The 22,580-nt window shown below is 46.3% G+C and overlaps 1 protein-coding gene across 1 annotated transcript in view; it reads left to right on the top strand.

Moving 5' to 3' along the window:
- LOC112069036 (solute carrier family 23 member 2) overlaps positions 1-22,580 on the top strand; it is a 77,588-nt gene that overhangs the window by 46,119 nt on the left and 8,889 nt on the right. The window contains exons 6-10 of the mRNA XM_024136291.2: positions 2,676-2,793; positions 5,047-5,203; positions 12,601-12,854; positions 13,167-13,331; positions 17,697-17,805. Of these exons, the coding sequence (XP_023992059.1) occupies positions 2,676-2,793; positions 5,047-5,203; positions 12,601-12,854; positions 13,167-13,331; positions 17,697-17,805 (803 nt within the window). The remainder of the gene's footprint in view (positions 1-2,675; positions 2,794-5,046; positions 5,204-12,600; positions 12,855-13,166; positions 13,332-17,696; positions 17,806-22,580) is intronic.

Raw genomic sequence — 22,580 nt, 5'->3', positions numbered from 1 at the left:
CAGAAAGTTATTTTGTTGTTACGTTTATTTTATGTTGAAATGTATGTTTTATGTTGAGATTCAAGTCAGAAAGGCGTGCTTTCTGACTAGAAACTCCCTGTCTCTGTGTCCATCCCTGTGCGCTCAAATCCAACACCCCGTGGTTTACCACAGTATTTACAGATGGCATACAAGTTTGTTATTAAGGCACATGTTCCAGAAGGCATTTCTGCCAAAACACRCATTTTGATAAACAAATGTTTACTTCCAAATGCCTCTCCTGTGAAGTAGTTTCCTAAAATGAGTCACATATGATCAGCGTGGTCTAACAAACAAGCCAGTAGAACATGTGACAGTCTCTTCTAAGAGGTAACTCACAGTAAGCAAGGAGAGAAAAAAAATGATTTTCCCAGGAGACACAGCTTCAAATGTTCAGGCTATGTGTCACAATAGTTGGTTCTGATTCAAGTCACGCAACTTCAGTCCCGACTTCAGTAATCATGCTATTCAACTCTCATCCCCAAATGACAATTTAAGTAAATGTTTCCGATTTATTGATCTGTGTTGTACTAAATGCCCGTCTGAACAGGCTCTTTGCCCAGCGAATGGACGACATCTGCTCCCTACCGGTTAATCTGACAAAGCTCCAACCACCTCAGATCTTAAAAAGTGCCCTGCAGACAGAACTGTCACCAGCCAACTCACTGCACCCCTCGCTCAGCCTCTCCTTCAACTCTTACCCCTGTGAAATGTGTCTTTATTTACAGAGGGGCGGGCGGGTGGGCGTCTCTGGATAATGTCATAACTAAATTCATTACGGTGAGAGAATCTTGTGGGCTCCTGTCTCCATGTCTGGCTACTAATCAGCCCCATCCCACAGCCTAGTGCCCTTTTCCTCTCTCTCTCCTACCATCTTGAGTCCTCCTGCATGCTCAGGGTCTTAGCCGAGTCACGAGGAGGCCACTGTTGTCGTTGTTGTGCCAGATAGTGCCGGTTTATGAATGGAAGCTGCAAAAGTGACCACTGAGCTTCTAGACCAACGTCTACATTTGATACTGTTCCATTCATTCCATTCCAGCCATCCTCATTTCCTTCACCTGCCTCCACTGCCGGCAGACAGGCATCCACACCCTTCCTTGGAACCTCTGTCAAGTGCCCATTCATGCTGGGGAAATGATTATGCAACCACTCTTTCTGGTAGTAAGGGGAATCCATCTAAATTCTGGAAAACTGTCAAATCTCTGATGCAAAGCTGCCACTACTCTCAAACCCCTGGATGCTGTTTATCATAGCGTCCTTTGTTTTATCACAGGAGATATTTTAATTACTCATCACTGCATTCTTTACCAAAGGTTGGCTGGACCGCTTTAAAGTCACACGCTCTTTTTGTTTACAAAGCTCTGCTCCACAAACTTCCGACTTACCTAACATCAAATTACAAGTTATCAAACCCATTCACAGGAGTGTCTAGAGAGTTAGGTAAATCAGCTTTTAATTTCCTTGTACCCTATGTTTGGAATAATCTCCAAATACAGTGCGTTTTGACTGGATGCTTCGGTGTCCCTAGGGAAATTCTGACAATTGACTGATTTTTATAATGAAGAATGTGTTTGTTTTAATTGACTGTGTTTTGTATGTTAATATGTATATTGTGTATATTTATGTTTATCTATACTTGCCTATTGATGTACTTGTTTTGTAATGTGCAGGCCAGTGCTCATTTTTAAAAAGAGACTTTAGTCTCAATATGACTTCCCTGTTGAAATAAAGGTAAATAAATAAAATAGGGGTCACAGACCTAGCCTGTGTTCTGGGAATGTTTGCTATGGAGGTGAAAACTGTGGTTGCATGGTTGGACGTGTTGATAGTGAATTAGATAGGCTTTATTCCTGGAAACAGTGCTGGGAGTTGAAGAGAGGATCTGCATCGTGGGGAACACCCTTGACCGGCTTCATACAGCTGTCACAATATTAGACGGCACCGATAACACCCAAGGCCAGGCAGTGTAGTGTTAGGAAATATGCCCCAAATGGCACCCTATTCCCTATATAGTGCCCTACTTTTGGCCGTGCACCGCATAGGGAATAGGGTGCCATTTGGGATGCTTAGTGAACAGGTTAGCACTCAGTTGAGCGCTGTTATCAAACTACAAATAGTTACCATCAGTATCTCACAATTACATAAGATAACATGCATTTGATTGGCATAATATTTTCTGGGGTTTATCTTTAATACACTATGAATTTTCAGTTAGTTTTATCACCCAGGATTAGCCGTAATCTCCCTTTTGTTGTGAGCTTTAAGCAACGTCTTAACGTCTTAAATAAAGGGTGGGATCACAATCGCAAAACCGCATGTAATGACATGTTATTCCTTGAGCTAATTCACTCCAAGTTGATGTGTATGAAAACATGTCAAGTCTATATATGGGGGCGGCAGGTAACCTAGCAGTTAAGAGTGTTGGACCAGTAACCGAAAGGTCGCTGGTTTGAATCCCCGAGCTGATTAGATGAAAAATCTGTTGATGTGCCCTTGAGCAAGACACTTTACCCCGATTGCTACTGCAATCCCTCTGGATAAGAGTGTCTGCTAAATTACCCAAATCTGTAAGTTATTGTGGCCCTGGGTTAGAAACCACTGGCTTAAAGTGGTCCAATGTGCGTGAGAATCCTTGTGTTTGTCTTTCCTTCCCACAGGACAGTGTGCCTCATCCTTCTGTTTTCTCAGTACCTGAGCAAAGTTGAAGTTCCTTTGATTGCTTACAAGGATAAGAAGTGGGAAGTGTTCCAGTATCCTCTCTTTAAGCTGTTTTCAGTAAGTTATTATACCTGTTTTCTGTGCTGAAAGATACTCGCTTCATATATACAGTACCTCACCGTTTTATAAACCACACTTTAATTCTGCACACGTTACAACGTTTCAGGCACAGACTCAGCGTGTACTTTGTGACCCGTCGTAGCCCTTCGTAGCCCTTCGTAGCCCTTCGTAGCCCTTCGTAGCCCTTCGTAGCCCTTGCATAAACACCTACAGTATACAACTTCTGTTTAAAGAAAATGTGTTTCTTATAAGAAAATGTATGAACATTGTTACCATTCATACATCTGTTACCATAAAAACTCTATTGTTCTAAATTAAATGTATACTTAAACCACAAATATCTTACCGTACGGACTMSGGAGAGACGTAGGTTGAGCGCCGTGCGTCCTCCGAAACACAACCCAACAAAGCCGCACTGCTTCTTGACACAATGCCCACTTAACCCGGAAGTCAGCCGCACCAATGTGTCAGAGGAAACACYGTATCAACGTGCACCGTGTCAACGTGCACTGCGCCGGGCCCACCACAGGGCCAAACCCTCCCCTAACCCGGACGACGCTGGGCCAATTGTGCGCCCCCCATGGGTCTCCCGGTCACGGCCAGCTGCGACAGAGCCTGGACTAGAATCCAGAATCTCCAGTGGCACAGCTTCTTAGACCACTGCAGGTTTCGGTTTTACTAGGACGTGGCGGATGGGCGTAAGCATCTACCTCTGGTGCTAAAAGTTGCATGTTCAAATCCAGCGATAGAAAGCAGTTTTTTCTAGTTTTGGTTTAAGCCTATCCTAAACCCTAACCCTTACCTTAACCATTCTGATTTAAAGCCTAACCTTAAGATATAGGTGTTAATGACTAAATGTAACCCTAACCTTAAAAATGTGGAGTTAATGCCTAAACTTAACCTTAAACACTTCGAAATTTGACGTTTTTGAAGAACGTCTAAATTTGACGTTTGAGAAACATGGATGAATGTCTGATTCTGATGTGAGAGCTTGTTGTTTAGTCCAGGACTACATTTTATCTGGGTCCAGGAAACTGGCCCACTGTGCGCTACAGGAACAGAACACTTTTGGAGCCAAGCATAATAAGAAAGTCACTCTCAGTGCCTTCTCTTTTAACACCAATTTAGTAGCAATACATTCATTTGGGAGTGATGATTAATGGACAGTCTATGCCAAAGGCAAGTTAAAAAATGTTGGGATAGAAATAAAGCTAAACCATAGATGAAAAGTAGTTCACAGCAGGGTTTAGTCATTCTTATTTGCACACCACAATCTACTCCTTGATGCACCTCTATAGAACACAAATTTTGCCAGTTGGGGAAGTGGCACTCAGGTGTCAACATCACAACAAAAAGCAGAGATGTAAGAGAGCTAAACAGGCCTCGAGTTTAGTATCAGAATGAGGATGTTCCACCCTGCAGCTAGGGAACTTCTGGAGTTCACTTGTGATAATGTGGAAGAGGTACAGTATATCAAGACAAGCACACACCTTACATTTACATTCTAGCAGCACTTAAGAGTTGTCACCTGTCTGCATGGATACCTACCATTAACATTTCAACTTGACGTCTGATGGAAATGACACAATGAATACAAACAAAAACATGCCACAAAGTAGCAGCAGAAAATACTATATGTCTCTAAACGATGTCTAAACGACATCTATACTAAATTATATTGTTAGGAGTGTGTATTGGAGGCAAAGTCAGGTGCAGGAGAGCAGAGTGTAGTGAACAGGCGCACTTTTTATTCCGGTCCAAAATGACAGCACAAAGTAACATAAAATGTGCCCAAACACGGAACATAGACAAAAAGTAATGTGCGTAACAATATCCACAATTCCAAAATACACGTAACACAAACAATCTTACACAAAGACATGATGGGGAACAGAGGAATAAATACATATGGATTGATTGGGGAATGAAAATCAGGTGTGAAGGGAACAAGACAAAACAAATGGATACATGAAAAATGGAGCGGCGATGGCTAGATAGCCGGTGACGTCGACCGCCGAACGCTGCCCGAACAAGAAGAGGAGCCGACTTCGGCGCAAGTCGTGACAGATATGTCTAAACAATGTAACTAAATTGTATTTTTTAATTATATGTCTCATAAAGATGTCTAAACTAACCGATGTTTCTAAATGATATGTCTAAATTATGTCTTAATGAGATGTCTAAACTAAACAATATGTCAAAGCAAAGTTTAAACTAAACAATACATTTCTCGTTTCTGTTCATCCACAGGCTTTGTTTGGGATGTGTGGTGCCTGGTTGGTCTGCTTTTTGCTGACCATCTTTGAAGCCCTTCCCTCTCAGCCGGACCAGTATGGCTACACAGCAAGGACTGACGTGAACCTGGATGCTGTCACCAGCGCACCATGGTTCCACGTCCCATATCCAGGTGAGATGGAGCAATATCCTTTATTATTTTATTTTGTATTTTGTATTCTTTCTTTATTCAGGGAAAACCCATTGAGAACAGGGTTTCATTCCCAATACTGCCCTAATCCCAGTAACACAAAAAACAATACAATGTAAAACAAAACAGCAGAAAAGCACWATTACCATTGAGTAGGCTTGGGTTTTTCTAGGGCGTTATGGACGGGGGTAGAGGATAGGCGTAATCCATTGACTGAATATGGCTCGCGAATGGATGAACAAAGACATTGATCATGTGACACCATTCATTCCTATGTGAAGACTCCATAGCGCATTGAAGCCAAATTAAGTCGGTTAAGATGGCATCTGATGGAGACATAACATGCGCAGTTTGAGATACTCCAGGAAATGTTGTTGCAGGCTAGTTTAGTGCTGCCCCCTCTCATTAACTCAAGTTGAAGGCTGACCGGAGTACTGTAGGCTGCCATTAGCAACTAAATTATCCTTATAACTTCTTCTGTGTGCGATTTTAAAATAATGAATTCAAGGACATACATATGTTGTATTAGAATCAGTTATTGGTACCATGATTGTGGTRGAAGAGAAAATAGTCTTTAACTTRGGTGACTGGAATCTCTGACAATTTTATGGGCTTTCCTCTGACACCGCCTATGGTATAGGTCCTGGATGGCAGGAAGCTTGGMCCCAGTGATGTACTGGGCCGTATGCACTACCCTCTGTAGCGCCTTACGGTCAGATGCCGAGCAGTTGCCATACAAGGCGGTGATGCAACCGGTCAGGATGCTCTCGATGGTGCGGCTGTAGAAAATTGAGGAACTGGGGACCCATGCCAAATCTTTTAGGTCTCTTGAGGGGGAAAAGGTTTTGTCGTGCCCTCTTCACGACTGTCTTGGTGTGTTTGGACCATGATAGATCGTAGGTGACACCAAGGAACTTGAAACTCTCGACCCGCTCCACTACAGCCCCGTTGTTGTTAATGGGGGCCTGTTCGGCCAGCCTTTTCCAGTAGTCCACGGACAGCTCCTTTGTCTTGCTCACATTGAGGGAGAGGTTGTTGTCCTGGCACAACACTGCCAGTTCCCTGACCTTGTCACTATAGGCTGTCTCATCGTTGTCGGTGATCAGGCCTACCACTTTTGTGTCGTCAGCAAACTTAATGATGGTGTTGGAGTCGTGTTTGGCCACGCAGTCGTGGATGAACAGGGAGTACAGGAGGGGACTAAGTACACACCCCTGAGGAGCCCCAGTGTTAAGGATCAGTKTTGCAGACATGTTGTTGCCTACCCTTACCACCTGGGGGYGGCCCGTCAAGAAGTCCAGGATCCAGTTGCAGAGAGAGGTGTTAAATCCCATGTTCCTTAGCTTAGTGATGAGCTTCGTGGGCACTACGGTGTTGAACATATTGTGTGTAGATGGCTGATATTTCAAAAAAAATATTTCATCCATTTTGAATTCAGCCTGTAACACAACAAAATGTGGAATAAGTCAAGGGGTATGAATACTTTCTGAAGGCACTGTATAATGGGGGATCCTGTTTTCTGCTAACAATGCCTGCAGTTACACGGTCGACCTTGAACTTCCGTGGCTTTAATGAGAGGAAGCAGTCCTTCTCCCCTGGCATAATCCCATTACTCCCGATCAGAAGGTTGCATGTTCATTTCCATTGGTGAACACTCATTAAATATATATGTAAACCGTGAGGTGTTGGGTTGAGCGTGCAKAGATTGACACAGAGATAGGGAGGTTTTAGTCCGCAAAAACAACTTTACTAAGACAGAAAATAAACATAACAAAGAAAATCACTTAGGTTTGGGACGGTCCTTCTTCTCTACTGTGGCTTGGTGTCGGTCTCTCCCCGTTCTCTCTCGTGGTGTGCCACCGTGCTCCTTTTATTTGGCCTCCACGGCTGGTTGGCACTTTCCTCTATCTCCACTTAGAGCTGTCCGTGTTGGGTTGCCCAGCTCCCGTATTCCCAGCAGAGGGAGCCAACGTCGCCTCACGTACCTCCCCTCTATTACCATCCCCCGGGGTAGACCTCCTGTGATACCACACATCCCCCTTAGCCCTGACTGGGAGGGAGGCATGCTAAGGGCTAGGTTTGCATCCCTCTGGGATAGGGCGTCTGCATTGCTGTGCTGGGCCCCCGACCTGTGGATGACAGAGAAAGAGAATCGCTGTAAGGACAGGAACCAGCGGGTGACACGGTCATTCGTGTCCTTACCTCTTGCCATCCACACATGGGGGGCATAGTCAGTAATCAGGGTGAACTTCCTCCCGAGGAGGTAATACTTGAGGGTGTCCAGTGCCCACTTCACAGCGAGGCACTCCTTCTCGACAATCGAGTATTTCTTCTCCCTCTGGAGGAGTTTCCTGCTGACATACATGATGGGGTGCTCCTCGCCTTCCTGCTCTTGGGACAAAACGGCCCCTACCCCTGTGTCAGCCGCGTCTGTCTGGACTGGAATGACTTCACCTGCCTCTTTATTCGGGGGTCCGGCCATCCCCTAATGGCAGCGTTTTTTTTTTCTTGGGGTTTCACATTTCCCCTCCCGATCTGATAGTCCAGGTACTCCACCTCGGCGTAGCCCAGCTTGCACTTGTGGGGGTTCGCGGTCAGACCCGCATCCCTTAGTGCATCCACCACGGCCTGTAACCAACAAAGATGTGACTCCCAACTGTCACTGTGCACAGGACGCAGGACGCGGTCCAGTCGCTGAAAGGTCATTGGTGCCCTGTGGAGCCCGAAAGGCAGAACCCGGTAGTGGTATAGCCCCCCCGGGGTGGAGAAATCTTYTCCCGGGAGGCCGCTGCCAGTGACACCTGCCAGTGGCACCTGCCAGTACCCCTACGTCAAGTCCAAGGTGCCGACGTATCTCGCCATCCCCAAGCGGTCGATCAATTCGTCCACCATGGGTTAGGCATTGAAATTACTGATCTCGTTCAGGCCCCGGAAGTCATTACAGAAGCGGCGGTTTCGGAACCAGCACTATGGGGCTAGACCACTCACGGTGTGACTCCTCCAGTACCCCCATTTCTAGCATTGTCGCCAATTCCCACTGGACCGCCACCCTCCGGGCTTCTGGTATCTGGTATGGCCGTTTACGCACTTTTTCTCCTGGATGGGTGTGGATATGATGTTCCACGAGATCCATGCGCCTCGGCACCTCGGAGAACACGGCCGTATTACGCTGGACTCTCTGAGCTCTTGTCGTTGGGTCGGGCTGAGGTCTTCCCCCATTGCAACTTCGACTGAGGGCGGGCCCTGCTGTGGCCGGGTCCACGTTACGCACAGCGCCCCGCGTGCGTGCCATTTCTTCAGTAAATTCACCTGGTAAAGCTGGAGAGGTTTTCTCCGCCCCGGTTGGCGGACCTTATAGTTGACGTCGCTTACCCGCTCAACGATGTCATAGGGCCCATGCCACGTAGCCAGGAATTTACTCTCCGTTGTATGGATCAGCACCAAGATCTTTTCACCCGGTTGGAACTCTTGTGGTTGGGCCCCCCGGTTGTAGACATGCTCCTGGGCACATTGCGCCTGGGCCATGTGCTCTCTCACCGCTGGCCAAATCGCCGTCATCCTCTCCCTCATCTCCTCCACATGTTCTACTATGCTGCGAAGGGGGGTCGGCTGCTCTTCCCAGACCTCCTTGGCTAGGTCCAGCAGCCCGCGGGGCCAACGGCCATACAGGAGCTCAAAGGGGGAGAACCTCGTGGATGCTTGGGGTACCTCGCACACTGACAACATCAGGTGGGGCAGCAGCTGGTCCCAGTTCCTCCCGTCTCTCTCGATGACCTTCTTCAGCATCTGTTTTAGGGTCTTATTGAAACGTTCCACCAGCCCGTCCGTTTGTAGATGGTACACACTGGTCCTCACCTGTTTTATTCGTAACAGATTGCAGACATCTTTCATCACCCGAGACATGAACGCGGTGCCCTGGTCCGTCAGGATTTCCCGCAGAATACCCACCCGGCTAAATAAATGGAAGCACTCCCGGGCGATACATTTTGCTGTCGTCGTGCGTAGCGCGATTGCCTCAGGATACCGGGTGACGTAATCCACGATGACCAGGATGTATTGGTGTCCCCTCGCGGTCTCCATCCATTGCCACCCGCTCGACTGGCACTCCTTTAATGGGCAAGGGAACCAAAGGGTTTCGATAATGCACCCTAGGAGCTGTGATCTGGCACTCCGGTCAACTACGGCAGTAGTCCTCCATGGCGCACTTGACTCCGGGCCAGTGGAACCGGTTCCCGATCYGCTCCCTGGTTTTCTCCATCCCCAGATGTGCCCCAAGCAGGTGGGTGTGGGCAAGATGCAACACAGTCCTAACATACTGGCTGGGTATGAGTAACAAGTCTTTTGTCTCCCCATTATGCTTTACTACCTGATACAATAAATGATGCTTGATTGCGAAGTGGGGGTAGTGCCAATCATTTACCCCAGGTAACAGTACGCCATCCACCGCAATGACCTGKCCCCTAGTGTTCTGGAGATTGGGGTCTTCTAACTGGGCCGTCCCGAACTGACCCGTGAGGATTCCAGTGTCGGGATGTCCTCCATAAAGGGGAGCCCGAGGTCTTCCTCGCACGGTGGCTCGCTTGCCGGAACGGGTCGTCTCCCTCCTCCGGGTCCGACTCGGGCCCAGTGGACACCTCTCGATTCGGGGGTGGGTTGCACAGGCCACCATCCYTTTTCCTTTTCTTCCCACCTCCCGTGCTCGCCTCCCCAGGTCCCTCCTCCACAGGGCCTAGAAGAGAGGGCGGTCTCGACCGAGGAGAATGGACACGGGTAGGTTAGGAGCAGCTCCCACGCGCATCTGGCACTCCCCCATTGGGGTGGTTATCCTCACTGGCATCGTTGGGTACCTCTTCGTGCCCCCGTGTACACAGGACACCGTCCCCTCCTCGTCCCCCGGTTCCTCCTTCCCCTCTCGTGTGAGCCACTGCGGGTGGGCCAGGGTCACCATGCTGCCGGAGTCCAGCAGAGCGCTGGTGTYGATGCCATCGATTCGTACAGGAACCATTGGAGGGGCCGTCTCGGTGTGCGCCCAACAGGAGGTGACGTAACTCGCCATCCGGGTTACCCCAGAGCTGGGGGATGCAGAGGGCATGGCCTCCTCCCGGCTCACCGCACTCATAGCAGCGTCTCTGATCTGGGTCCAGCAGCCACTGACGTCATCGGTTTGGGTCACCCTCCCACTTCACAGCCTCGGCTGGTTCCGTCCGGGCCCCCTTCAGCCCCTCACCTCTCTCTGTGTTGTTTGTCCCCCTCGCCGCGTCTCCTCTCTCCACTCGGGCCCCTCTCAGCCGGTCCTGGGAGATCTGGGGAATTTCCACCACGGTCAGCAATTCCTCCAGACTCTGTGGGTTCTGCATGCTCCCCGTCTTCTTCATCTCATATGGCAGGGCCCGAAGGTATTTATCCAGGACGAGCTTGTCAAGCATCGGGAGGGACGGTACTTCCATCAGTAGCCAGCCCTTGGTCAGGCGCACCAGGTCGCTCATCTGAGCACGGGGGGAAAGGGTGGGGTCAAAGGCCCAGTCGTGGACCAGTTGTACACGGCGTGCGAGATTGAACCCATAACGGCTCAGTATCTCCCATTTGAGTCCCTCATAATTCGTGGCCTGTTCAAATCAAAGTAGSCCTTCTGGGCCTTCCCAGAGAGATAGGGTGCCAACAGGCTGGCCCACTGGGACTGGGGCCATCCTACCCTCTGGGCCGTCCTCTCGAAGGTGCACAAATACGACTCCACGTCATCTTCCTCCCTTAACTGAACCAGGAACTGATTCGGGCCAGACTCCTGAGCCCTCCCAACCTTCAACTGGGCTACCTCCGCTACCAGTCTGAGGTTTTGTTGGTGCTGCTCCTCCAGTGCTTGCTCCTGGAGAGCCTGTTGCTTCTGCTGGCTGAGAATGAACTGAGCCACCAGCTSCTCCATGGTAATCTCCATACACTCGACCCCACGGCACCCAAAGCTACTGAGATGCCCGCATTCTCCACCAAATGTGGTAAACCGTGGGGTGTTTGGTTGAGCGTGCAGAGATTGACACAGAAACAGGGAGGTTTAAGTCCGCAAAAACAACTTTACTAAGACAGAAAATAAACATAACAAAGAAAATCACTTAGGTTTTCCACGGCTGGTGGGAATTTCTTCTAATTACCTCCACTTAGAGTTGTCCGTGTCGGGGTGCCCAGCTCCTGTATTCCCAGCAGAGAGAGTCAACGTCGCCTCACGTACCTCCCCTCTATTACCATCCCCCGGGGTAGACCTCCTGGGATATCACAATATATATATCCCAAACCTTCAAGGTCTAATTTTAATCTCAATATAAAATTAAGTATTTTCCTGTGACTGTTTAAATTAAAATGGTCAAAACGAAGCAAAAATACCTCGTACACTAAAATGTTCACAATTTCACATTATTCTTCCAACCTCCTAGTGTGTAAATATGGGAAATCATGTTTTTGACTGCACTGGGCCTTTAACCCTTACTTTAACCATTGGGATGAATGCCTAATCTTAAAGTTTTAACAATATCCTAAACCTTAAAACTTAACTTTTACATTTCACGATTGGAGCAACGTCAAAATTTGACGTTTGGAGAAACAGAATGATGCTGAGCAGGTGGAGCAACCCAGTGTGTCAAAAACACTTTGACTTCTGGAGAGGAAAAATTCTGCGGTGACACTGTGAGAAATTGATGCATAAAATAGGGTAGGTAATTGAGGCTTGTCTGTCAGTTCACCTACTGGAGGCAGCCTCTTTCATCTAGGGTGTGTCCCAAATGTTACCCTTTACCTTACATACTGCACTAATTTTGACAAGGGCCCTTAGTGCTCTGGTCAAAAGTAGGGCACCATGTAGGGAATAGGGTGCCCTTTTGGACGCAAACCTAGAACCTGCCAAACAAGATAACCTAGCTCATTAAACTGGCATTCCTGCAACTACAAGTGATACAAATGTTATGAAAGTATTGGAAGGAACAAAAATAAACTATTTGTCGCCTACCACAACCTTTTTGAATAGAACAACTAATTATTTTGTTTTCATCATTTGGCAGTTGTTTACACAGTTTAATTAGCATGCAGTATATGTTTATGTGTCCCAGCCTCAAAGAATTTGTGAGCAAACCACACAACCTCCTTTTAAAGAGTAAGGAATTCATACTTTATCTCTCCCAGTTCACCTCTAGCATTTGTACCTGTCAAAGAATACATTACAATGTTGAAAGTCTCTAAAAAACTGTAGACAACTGTAATCTTTCTGTCATTGTCACCAAATAATTTTCATTAAAAGGACATGTACAGTATGTGCTTGAAAACATATATATTTTGTGTGTGTATGTGTGTGCACTTGAATGTGTGTGTGATAATCTGTCTACTCTCTGTCCCTTTAGGACAATGGGGCATGCCCACAGTGAGTGTGTCCTCGGTGTTGGGCATGATGGCTGGCGTCCTTGCCTCCACCATGGAGTCCATTGGGGACTACTACGCCTGTGCCCGTCTGTCCGGTGCCCCTCCTCCGCCCACCCACGCAATCAACAGGGGTATCGCTGTGGAGGGCATTGGCTGCATCCTGGCAGCGCTGTGGGGCAGCGGGAACGGCACCACATCCTATAGCCAGAACATTGCAGCACTGGGCATAACTAAAGTATGTCCTCCATAGACTATTTTGGGCCACCTTCAGTATAGGAATGTGATGGTGACGTTATTGTAAAGCCTCCTATAGCAAATACATGAGGCTGATAAAACATACAGGACTATCTAAGCTTTTCTTGGCTTGCTTGTTGAATTTTGGTCTGAAATTCCTGACAGTTCTGAGTTGCGTTCCCATGATGTTTCAGGGCCCAAATAAGGCTGCCATCCTGTCAGCCTGCCACAGATAGCATGACTGATAGCCCACATACCTTAATGATTAATGACTTGTAATGCTGTGCCCTCTTCGTTGTGCCCATCATGCCAGGTTGGCAGCAGACTGGTCCTTCAGACCGCTGGTCTCCTGATGATTATCCTAGGACTCTTTGGGAAGTTCGGGGCCGTTTTCATCACCATCCCAGACCCGGTCATCGGAGGCATGTTCCTTGTCATGTTTGGAATGATTGCAGCTGTGGGAATCTCCAACCTTCAGGTAAAAAATTTTTTATAGAAAAATGGGTTGACTGAAGTTCTATTAAGATCAATCATTTCAAACATCTACTGCACATATATCTGTGTATTGATAAAGTATCATCAAGGATAAAATACACCTGCATAGATATATATTTATGCCTAAAATATCATTATGTATCATAAATCTCTATTAGACTTCTGTCCTTTGTCAGGCAGTGGCGTCCTGTAATTCTAATGTTTTTGCCATAACTTATGTGTTCATAATTATATGTTGTCTGTGGAGGGGGGTGACTTCCTTCTTTTCATTTATGAGTTCTTTGCCTTTTTYAATGGTGATGGATGACAAAGGGACTTTACATGTGTGTTACCTCATTTTTATTCCCCAGTGAAACAGGAAGCCATGGAAGGCCACAATAGAGTCCCTTAAGCTTCTTTAAGCTACTTAAAAAAGTAGAATTTTAATGCAGATTTTATTTTGTTTGATTTCATTTATAATAATCTTTAGGGGTGCCAATAATTTTGAAACCTAACTTATTTGAATTTTTTTTAAATTCTTGTATTACTCACCTCATGGCAACCATTATTGTGCCAGAACCCTCACCACACATCAGCAGGAGAGGTGAGCAGTGACATATGCCAATTAGGAAGGAGGATTAGGTGGCCATGATGGAATGGGGCCAGGTAAGGAATTTTGCCAGGACTCTTATGTTAAGTGCCATGAGATCTTTTGTGACCACAGAGAGTCAGGACACCCGTGTAATATCCCATCCGAAAGATGGCACCCTACACAGGGCAATGTCCCTTTCACTGCCCTGGGATCTCCTTAGATCAGAGGGAAGAGTGCCACCTACTGGCCCTCCAATACCACTTCCAGCAGCATCTGGTTTCCCATCCAGGACCAACTCTGCTTAGCTTCAGAGGCAAGCCGGCAGCGGTATGCAGGGTGGTATGCTGCTGGCAAGGGAGGTTAGGGAGATCAGCCTCTTACACTGAAGCATTTTCTAACCATTATTCTAATCAGCTCATCTACGAAGCACTGATAAAGCAATAGCACCTGTACAGGGGTCTGGGGCTGCTGTGCACTTGCTGTCAAGCTGCGTGGCTGCTATAAGGCAAACTGGAGCAGTGGTTCCTCAAAACTTTCTGTACTGTCTGTGACACAAAGCTTATGGACTTGTATTGAGTCTTTCCAAGAAAACATAAATTATATTTTTATGATCCAGGATCCAGTTGTAAGCCGTTATGACCTGATGAGTTTGAACCTGGGTAGTACTGACTCGGTAGTGAGTGTTGCAACCAAGGACAGATGATTTATACGGGCAACGTGCTTCAGCATTTGGCAGTCCTGTTCTGTGAGCTTGTGTGGCCTACCACTTCGCGACTGAGMCGTTGTTGCTCCTAGACTTTACACTTCACAATAACAAACTGCCTGGAGAAGCAACATCAGCAAATAACTGTTTGTCGGGAGCTTCATGAAATGGGTTTCCATGGCGGAGCAGCCGCACACAAGCCTAAGATCACCATGCGCAATGCCAAGCGTCGGCTGGAGTGGTGTAAAGCTTGCCAAGCATTGGACTCTGGAGCAGTGGAAACGCATTCTCTGGAGTGATGAATCACGATTCACCATCTGGCAGTCTGACGGACGAATCTGGGTTTAGCAGATGCCAGGAGAATGCTATCTTACAACTGTGAGTTTGGGGAAGGCCATTTCCTGTTTCAGCATGACCATGCCCCCATACACAAAGTGAGGTTCATACAGAAATGGTTTGTCGAGATTGGTGTGGAAGAACTTGACTGGCCTACACAGAGCTCTGACCTTAACCCCRTCGAACACCTTTGTGATGAATTGGAATGCAGACTGCAAGCCAGGACTAATCGCCCAACATCAGTGCCAGACCTCACTAAGGCTCKAGTGGCTGAATGGAAGCAAGTCCCCGCAGTAATGTTCCAACATCTAGTGGAAGGCCTTCCCAGAAGTGTGGAGGCTGTTATAGAAGCAAAGTGGGGATTTTGGAATGAGATGTTTGACGAGCCGGTGTCAACATACTTTTAGTCATATGGTGTATATGGGATGTATATACAATTTGGGCAATATATGGATAGAATATGTAGTATATCAGAAGAGGAGTATATGCACAACAATAGTTCAACAAGCTAGGCCTGGAATTTAATACAGTATATACATATGAATTGGGCAACACAGTATGTAAGCATTATTAAAGTGACCAGTGTTCCATGACTATGTACATAGTGCAGTAATCTCTAAGGTGCATGGTAGAGTAACCGGATGGTAGACAGCTAGTGACAGTGACGAAAGTTCAGGGCAGGGTACTGGGAAGAGGCTGGGTAGGGATGACTATTTAACAGTTTGATGGCCTGGAGATAGAAGCTGTCTCTTTGTCCCAACTTTGATGCACCTGTTCTGATCTCGCCTTCTAGATGGTAGCGGGATGAACAGGCCGTTGCTCGGGTGGCTGAGGTCTTTGATGATCTTCTTGGTCTTCCCGTAACACCGGGTGCTGTAGATGTCCTGTTATTCTTTGGGCAGACCGCACTACCCTCTCGAGAACCCTGTGATTGTGGATGGTGCAGTTGCCATACCAGGCGGGGATACAGCCCAACAGGATGCTCTCAGCGGTGCATCTGTAAAAGTTTGTGAGGGTCTTAGGGGCCAAGACAAATGTCTTCAGCCTCCTGAGGTTGAAGAGCCGCTGTTGCGCCTTCTTCACCACAAGCTACAGTATATAAAGCCATAAGCAAACAAGAAAATGCTCATACAGAAGCGGTGCTCCTAGTGGCCGGGGACTTTAATGCAGGCAAATTTAAATCCGTTTTACCTCATTTCTACAAGCATGTCACATGTGGAACCAGAGGATAAAAAACTCAATTTGGCAAATCTGACCATAAGTACCAGTGACTCGCTCAATACGGAAGTGGTCAGATGAAGTGGATGCTATGCTACAGAACTGTTTTGCTAGCACAGACTGTGATATGTTCCAGGATTCACCCAATGGCATTGAGGAGTATACCACCTTAGTCACCGGCTTCATCAATAAGTGCATTGACGACGTCATCCCCACAGTGACCGTACGTACATATCCCAACCAGAAGCTATGGATTACAGGCAACATCCACACTGAGCTAAAGGCTAGAGGAGCGGGACACTAATCCGGACGCTTATAAGAAATCCCTCTATGCCCTCAGACGAACAATCAAATAGGCAAAGCGTAAATACAGGACTAAGATTCAAACAGACCACCATAGTCCCTGTGCTCAATAAAGTGAAGGTAAACTGCCTAAAGAATTACCGCCCCGTAGCACTCACGTTGGTAGCCATGAAGTGCTTTGAAAGGCTGGTCATGTCTCACATCAACAACATTATGCTAGACCCACTGAAATTTGCATACCGCCCCAACAGATCCACAGATGACGCATTCTCAATCGCACTCCATACTAGCCTTCCACACCTCGACAAAAGGAACACCTATGTGAGAATTTTGTTGACTACAGCTCAGCGTTCAACACCATAGTGCCCACAAAGCTCATCACTAAGCTAAGTAACATGGGACTAAACACCTCTCTCTGCAACTGGATCCTGGACTTCTTGACGGGCTGCCCCCAGGTGGTAAGGGTAGGCATCAACACATCTGCCACGCTGATCCTCAACACTGGGGCCCCTCAGGAGTGCATGCTTAGTCCCCTCCTGTACTCCCTTTTTACTCACAACTGCATGGCCAAACATGACTCCAACACCATCATTAAGTTTGCTGATGACACAACAGTGGTAGGCCAGATCACCAAAAATGACGAGACAGCCTATAGGGAGGAGGTCAGAGACCTGGCAGTGTTGTGCATGGACAACAGCCTCTCCCTCAATGTGAGCAAGACAAAGGAACTGATCGTGGACTACAGGAAAAGGTGGGCCGAACAGGCCCCCATTAACATCAACGGGGCTGTAGTGGAGCGGGTCGAGAGTTTCAAGTTCCTTGGTGTCACCTACGATCTATCATGGTCCAAACACACCAAGACAGTCGTGAAGAGGGCAAGACAACACCCTTTCCCCCTTAGGAGATTTGGCATGGGTCCCCAGATCCTCAAAAGTTATACAGCTGCACCATCGAGAGCATCCTGACTGGTTGCATCACTGCCTCCCAAGTCATAGACTGTTCTCTCTGCTACCGCACAGCAAGTGGTACCGGAGACGCTGACCCGCCACTAATTCAGTAGAGTGGTGAAATGATCAGGAAGCCAGGATAAGACTGATGTAAAATCAGACAGAAGTCTTGGTCAAGTCGTTATTGCTTAAGAGAATATGTTTTTTCTCAAGAACATAACTTAAAGTTGAAATAGATATAATTCTAATGGGTTCCTCTGCTCCCCACAGTACGTGGACCTGAACTCCTCCAGGAACTTACTCATCTTGGGCTTCTCAACGTTCAGCGGCCTGGTGCTGCCTACCTGGTTCCACTCAAACCCAGGCATCATTGACACAGGTGATTATGTCACATCAAATCAAATCAACCTTTACTTGTCACATGTGCCGACTACAACAAGTGTAGACCTTACCGTGAAATACTTACTTACAAGCCCTTAATCAACAGTGCAGTTCAAGAAGAGTTCAGAAAATATTTACCAATAAACTAAAGTAAAAAATAATAACAAGTAACACAATAACATAACAATAATGAGGCTATATACAGGGGGTACCGGTACAGAGTCAATGTGGGGGGGTACAGGTTAGTTGAGGTAATTTGTACATGTAGGTAGGGGTGAAGTGAATATGCATAGATAATAAACAGAGAGTAGCAGCAGTGAAAACAAATTGGGGGGGGGGAGGTCAATGTAATAGTCGGTGGCCATTGATTAATGTGTCAGCCAGTCTATGGCTTGGCTGTAGTAGCTGTTAAGACCCTTTTTGGTCCAGACTTGAGCTCCTGCCTCCAGGTACGCTATGACCCTATCACGCGCGCAATCCAGTACAGTTAAAACAGTTGTCACCTCCTGCCTTAGTTTTCTTTGTTTCTTTATTATTTTAGTTAGGTAGGGTGTACATGGGGATGTTTGTGTGTTTTTGCATAGTCGAGAGGTTGTGTTCTGAGGGGGTATTGGGGTTTTGTAGAGTTTATGGGGTTGTGTTCAGTGTAGGTGTCTAGGTATTCTGGTTGCCTGAGTCTCTCCTCAATCAGAGACAGCTGTCTATCGTGTCTCTGATTGGGAGCCATATTTAAGGCAGCCATAGGCATTAGACAGGTTGGGGTAATTGTCTATGTCTAAACGTTAGGCTTTGTGTCTGCACTTTCGTTTTGTAGCTTCACGGTTGTTTTTGTTTTTGTTAGTTTGTAAAAGTGTTTCGTTTCGTGTTCATCTTCTCACAATAAAAAGGAAGATGTATTCGTATCACGCTGCGCCTTGGTCCTCTCTTCCACATAAAGACGATCGTGACAACAGTCTATGACTTGGGTGATTGGAGTCTCTGACAATTTTATGGGCTTTGCTGACACTGCCTATTATATAGGTCCTGGATTGCAGGAAGCTTGGCCCCAGTGATGTACTGGCTGTACGCATTACCCTCTGTAGCACCTTATGGTCAGATGCCGGTTGTTAAACTCTTGAGAATACAGGGGGTAATATTTTCGCATTAGCATAATTTGCTATTACAGATTAAACTGCCTCTTATTCAATTATTGCTCTTACTATATGCATATAAATCATTACCATTGGAAAGAAAACAATCCCCTAGTTCTTAAACCGTTTCAATTTTTGTCTCTGAGTGATACAGAAGTCATTCAACAGCACTTTCCATGACCAAGAACATAAAATCAAGATGTGTTATGCTGGCTTCAAAGCTCTGCCTATATATGGTCGTGCCCCCTATGACCAGAAACACACCTCATTCGCCTTCCTCTGGTTGTCAAGAGGACGTCAGAGGAGAAATTCTTTGTTTTATCTGGGACTGACGTGAAATAGGACCCATTTCTTTGGCGTGACCGACAACTTCCGGATATCTGAATGTTCGAATTTGAGCTGCGTTGGTGTACTGTTTTTGCTGGCGTTTATGTATGCAAACTATCTCCGTGTCGAATTTGTTTGATACATGTGACCATATCATCGTAATGTATTGTTTTTCAATATAGTTTAATCAGTTATTTGAATTCTTCCGGGAGTTTTTCGGTGTACCGTTGTCGGATTGTATTTACGTTTGAGAAATTTTGTGCCACTCGACCGCGTACCTGTGCTAAATGGAGTGGGCAAGGAAGAATCTGAACGGAACCAACGACTCATCTTGACAAAGGACACTTTGATCAACATTCTGATGAAAGATCAGCCATAGTAAGAGACCCAATTTACGATTTTATATCATATCTGTTGTGCATGTGAACTGGACGTGGGCGCCTAGCCGAATCTGCCTGGTAAAAATATCGTGTCCTCCGCTAACGTGGTTAGCTAATAGATTTACATATTCTGTCTTCCCTGTAAAACATTTTAAAAATCTGAAATGGTGGCTTTATTCACAAGACCTGTATCTTTCATCTGGTGTCTTGGACTTGTGATTTAATGATATTTAGATGCTACAAGTTACTTGTGACGCTATGCTAGCTGTGCTAATCAGTGGGGTGAGTTGGGGGGTGCTACCGGATCAGGGTTGGTGACTCGTGAGAAGTTAACGCTGAGCTGTAGTCAATGAACAGCATTCTCACATAGGTCTTCCTTTTGTCCTGTTGGGAATGGGCAGTGTGGAGTGCAATTGAGATTGCGTCATCTGTGGATCTGTTGGGGCGGTATGCGAATTGGAGTGGGTCTAGGGTATCCAGGACGATGCTGTTGATGTGAGCTATGACCAGCCTTTCAAAGCACTTCATGGCTACGGGGCGGTAATCATTTAGGCAGGTGGCCTTTRCTTCCTTGGGCACAGGTACTATGGTGGTCTGCTTGAAACATGTAGGTATTACAGACTCAGTCAGTGAGAGGTTGAAAAAAAAAATACATCTGGCCCAGCGGCTTTGTGAATGTTGACCTGTTCAAAGGTCTGGCTCACATCAGCTACCGAGAGCGTTATCACACAGTCATCCAGAACAGCTGGTGCTCCCGTACATGCTTCAGTGTTGCTTGCCTCAAAGCGAGCATAAAAGGCATTTAGCTCATCTGGTAGGCTCGCATCACTGGGCAGCTCGTGTCTGCATTTCCCTTTGTAGTCCATAATATTTCTCAAGCCCAGCCACATCCGACAAGCATCAGAGCCGGTGTAGTGGGATTCAATCTTAATCCTGTATTGACGCTTTGCTTGTATGATGGTTTGTCTGAGAGCATAGAGTTTTTCCTATAGGCATCTGGAATAGTGTCCCGCTCCTTGAAAGCTGCAGCTCTTGCCTTTAGCTCAATGTGGATGTTGCCTGCAATCCATGGCTTCTGTTTGAGATATGTACATACGGTCACTGTGGGGACGATGTCGTTGATGAGTTTATTGATGACTGAGATGGTATACTCCTCAATGCCATTGGATGAATCCCAGAACGTATTCCAKACTGTGCTAGCAAAACTGTCCTGTAGCGTAGCATTCACGTCATCTGACCACTTCCGTATTGAGCAAGTCACTGGTACTTCCTGCTTTAGTTTTTGCTTGTAAGCAGGAATCAGGAGGACAGAATTATGGTCAGATTTATGGTCAGATAGAGTTGGTTGAGTGCAGTCTTAGTGTCAGCATTGGTCTGTGGTGGTAAATAGATGGCTATGAATAATATAGATTAGAACTCTCTTGGTAGATAGTGTGGTCTACAGCTTAATTGTAACAGCTTTCTTCCTGGGATGAAGGAGAGGACCAAAACGCAGCGCGGCCAGTGTTCAACATGTTTAATAAAGAATAATAACGTGAACACTACAAGCTACAAAACAATAAATGTGAAAACCGAAAACAGTCCTATCTGGTGCAGAACACAAAGACAGAAACAATCACCCACAAACAAACAGTGAAAACAGGCTACCTTAATATGGTTCCCAATCAGAGACAATGACAAACACCTGCCTCTGATTGAGAACCATATTAGGCCAAACAACAAACCCAACATAGAAACACAAAACATAGAATGCCCACCCAGCTCACGTCCTGACCAACTAAACAAAGACTAAACAAAGGAAATAAGGTCAGGAACGTGACATTAATGTCTCTACCTCAGGCGAGCAATACCTCAAGATATCTTTAATATTAGACATCGTGCACCAGCTGTTATTGACAAAAAGACAAAAAAACTCCATCTCTCGTCTTACCAGAGATTCTCTGTTCTGCCGGTGCATTGAAAATCCCTCCAGCTCTATAATATCCGTGTCGTCGTTCATAAGATATTACAGTTCTTAATGTCCCGTTTTTAGGATAATCGTAATTGTAGGTCATCAATTTTATTTTCCAATGATTGCATGTTAGCAAGTAGAATTGATAGCAGTGGGAGTTTACTCGCTCGCCTACGGATTCTCAAAAGGCAGCCCGATCGGCGTCCTCTTTTCCTCCGTCTTTTCTTCACGCAAATGACAGGGATCTGGGCCTGTTCGAGGGAAAGCAGTATATCTTTCTCATCGGACTCGTTAAAGGAAAAAGCTTCTTCCAGTTCGTGGTGAGTAATCGCTGTTCTGTTGTCCGGAAGTTATTTTCGGTCATAAGAGACGGTAGCAGCAACATTATGTACAAAATAAGTTAAAAAAATAAGTTACAAACATCGCAAAAAAAAMGAACAAAATAGCACAATTCGTCACGGGCATGTAAAAACGTCAGCCATCCTCTTTGGCGCCATCTTATCACTGTAGTATATGGGATAAATATATGGGATAAGCTGACTGTATGCGATGACACACATACGCACCAGTCTTGTCTGATTTCATCAGGTCAGGACTGCTTACCTCCAAATCCTCTTGGCCAACCTCAGTGTCACTGCGTGACAAAAATCTGGCAGATGACTCGGTTTAGGCTCCACCTGGACAGTCGGCTACGACAACCAGCCGGCTTACTAGGGCTACTTATTGACTTCACCTGTCCTCACCTCCCTCCCCCTTCCCCTTCCTGTTAGGATTCTTACAGCACAGCTGCTGCATTGGTTAAACATGGTGGTTATTATACAGGATCTTGTTACATGCRCAAAGTACACCCCTGGGAATTACAGGAGCTAAGCCGTGTATCTGAACTATTGACTGATGCCTCACCACCTTCCCGGATTATTGTTTACTGTACATGTCTGTTTTGATGTGTTTTTTTCTCACTAATCTACACTCAATAACCCAAAAT

The sequence above is a fragment of the Salvelinus sp. IW2-2015 genome, unplaced genomic scaffold, assembly GCF_002910315.2.
Source record: "Salvelinus sp. IW2-2015 unplaced genomic scaffold, ASM291031v2 Un_scaffold864, whole genome shotgun sequence".
Classification (NCBI taxonomy): Eukaryota; Metazoa; Chordata; class Actinopteri; order Salmoniformes; family Salmonidae; genus Salvelinus; species Salvelinus sp. IW2-2015.
This window is presented reverse-complemented; position numbering and strand designations above follow the sequence as displayed.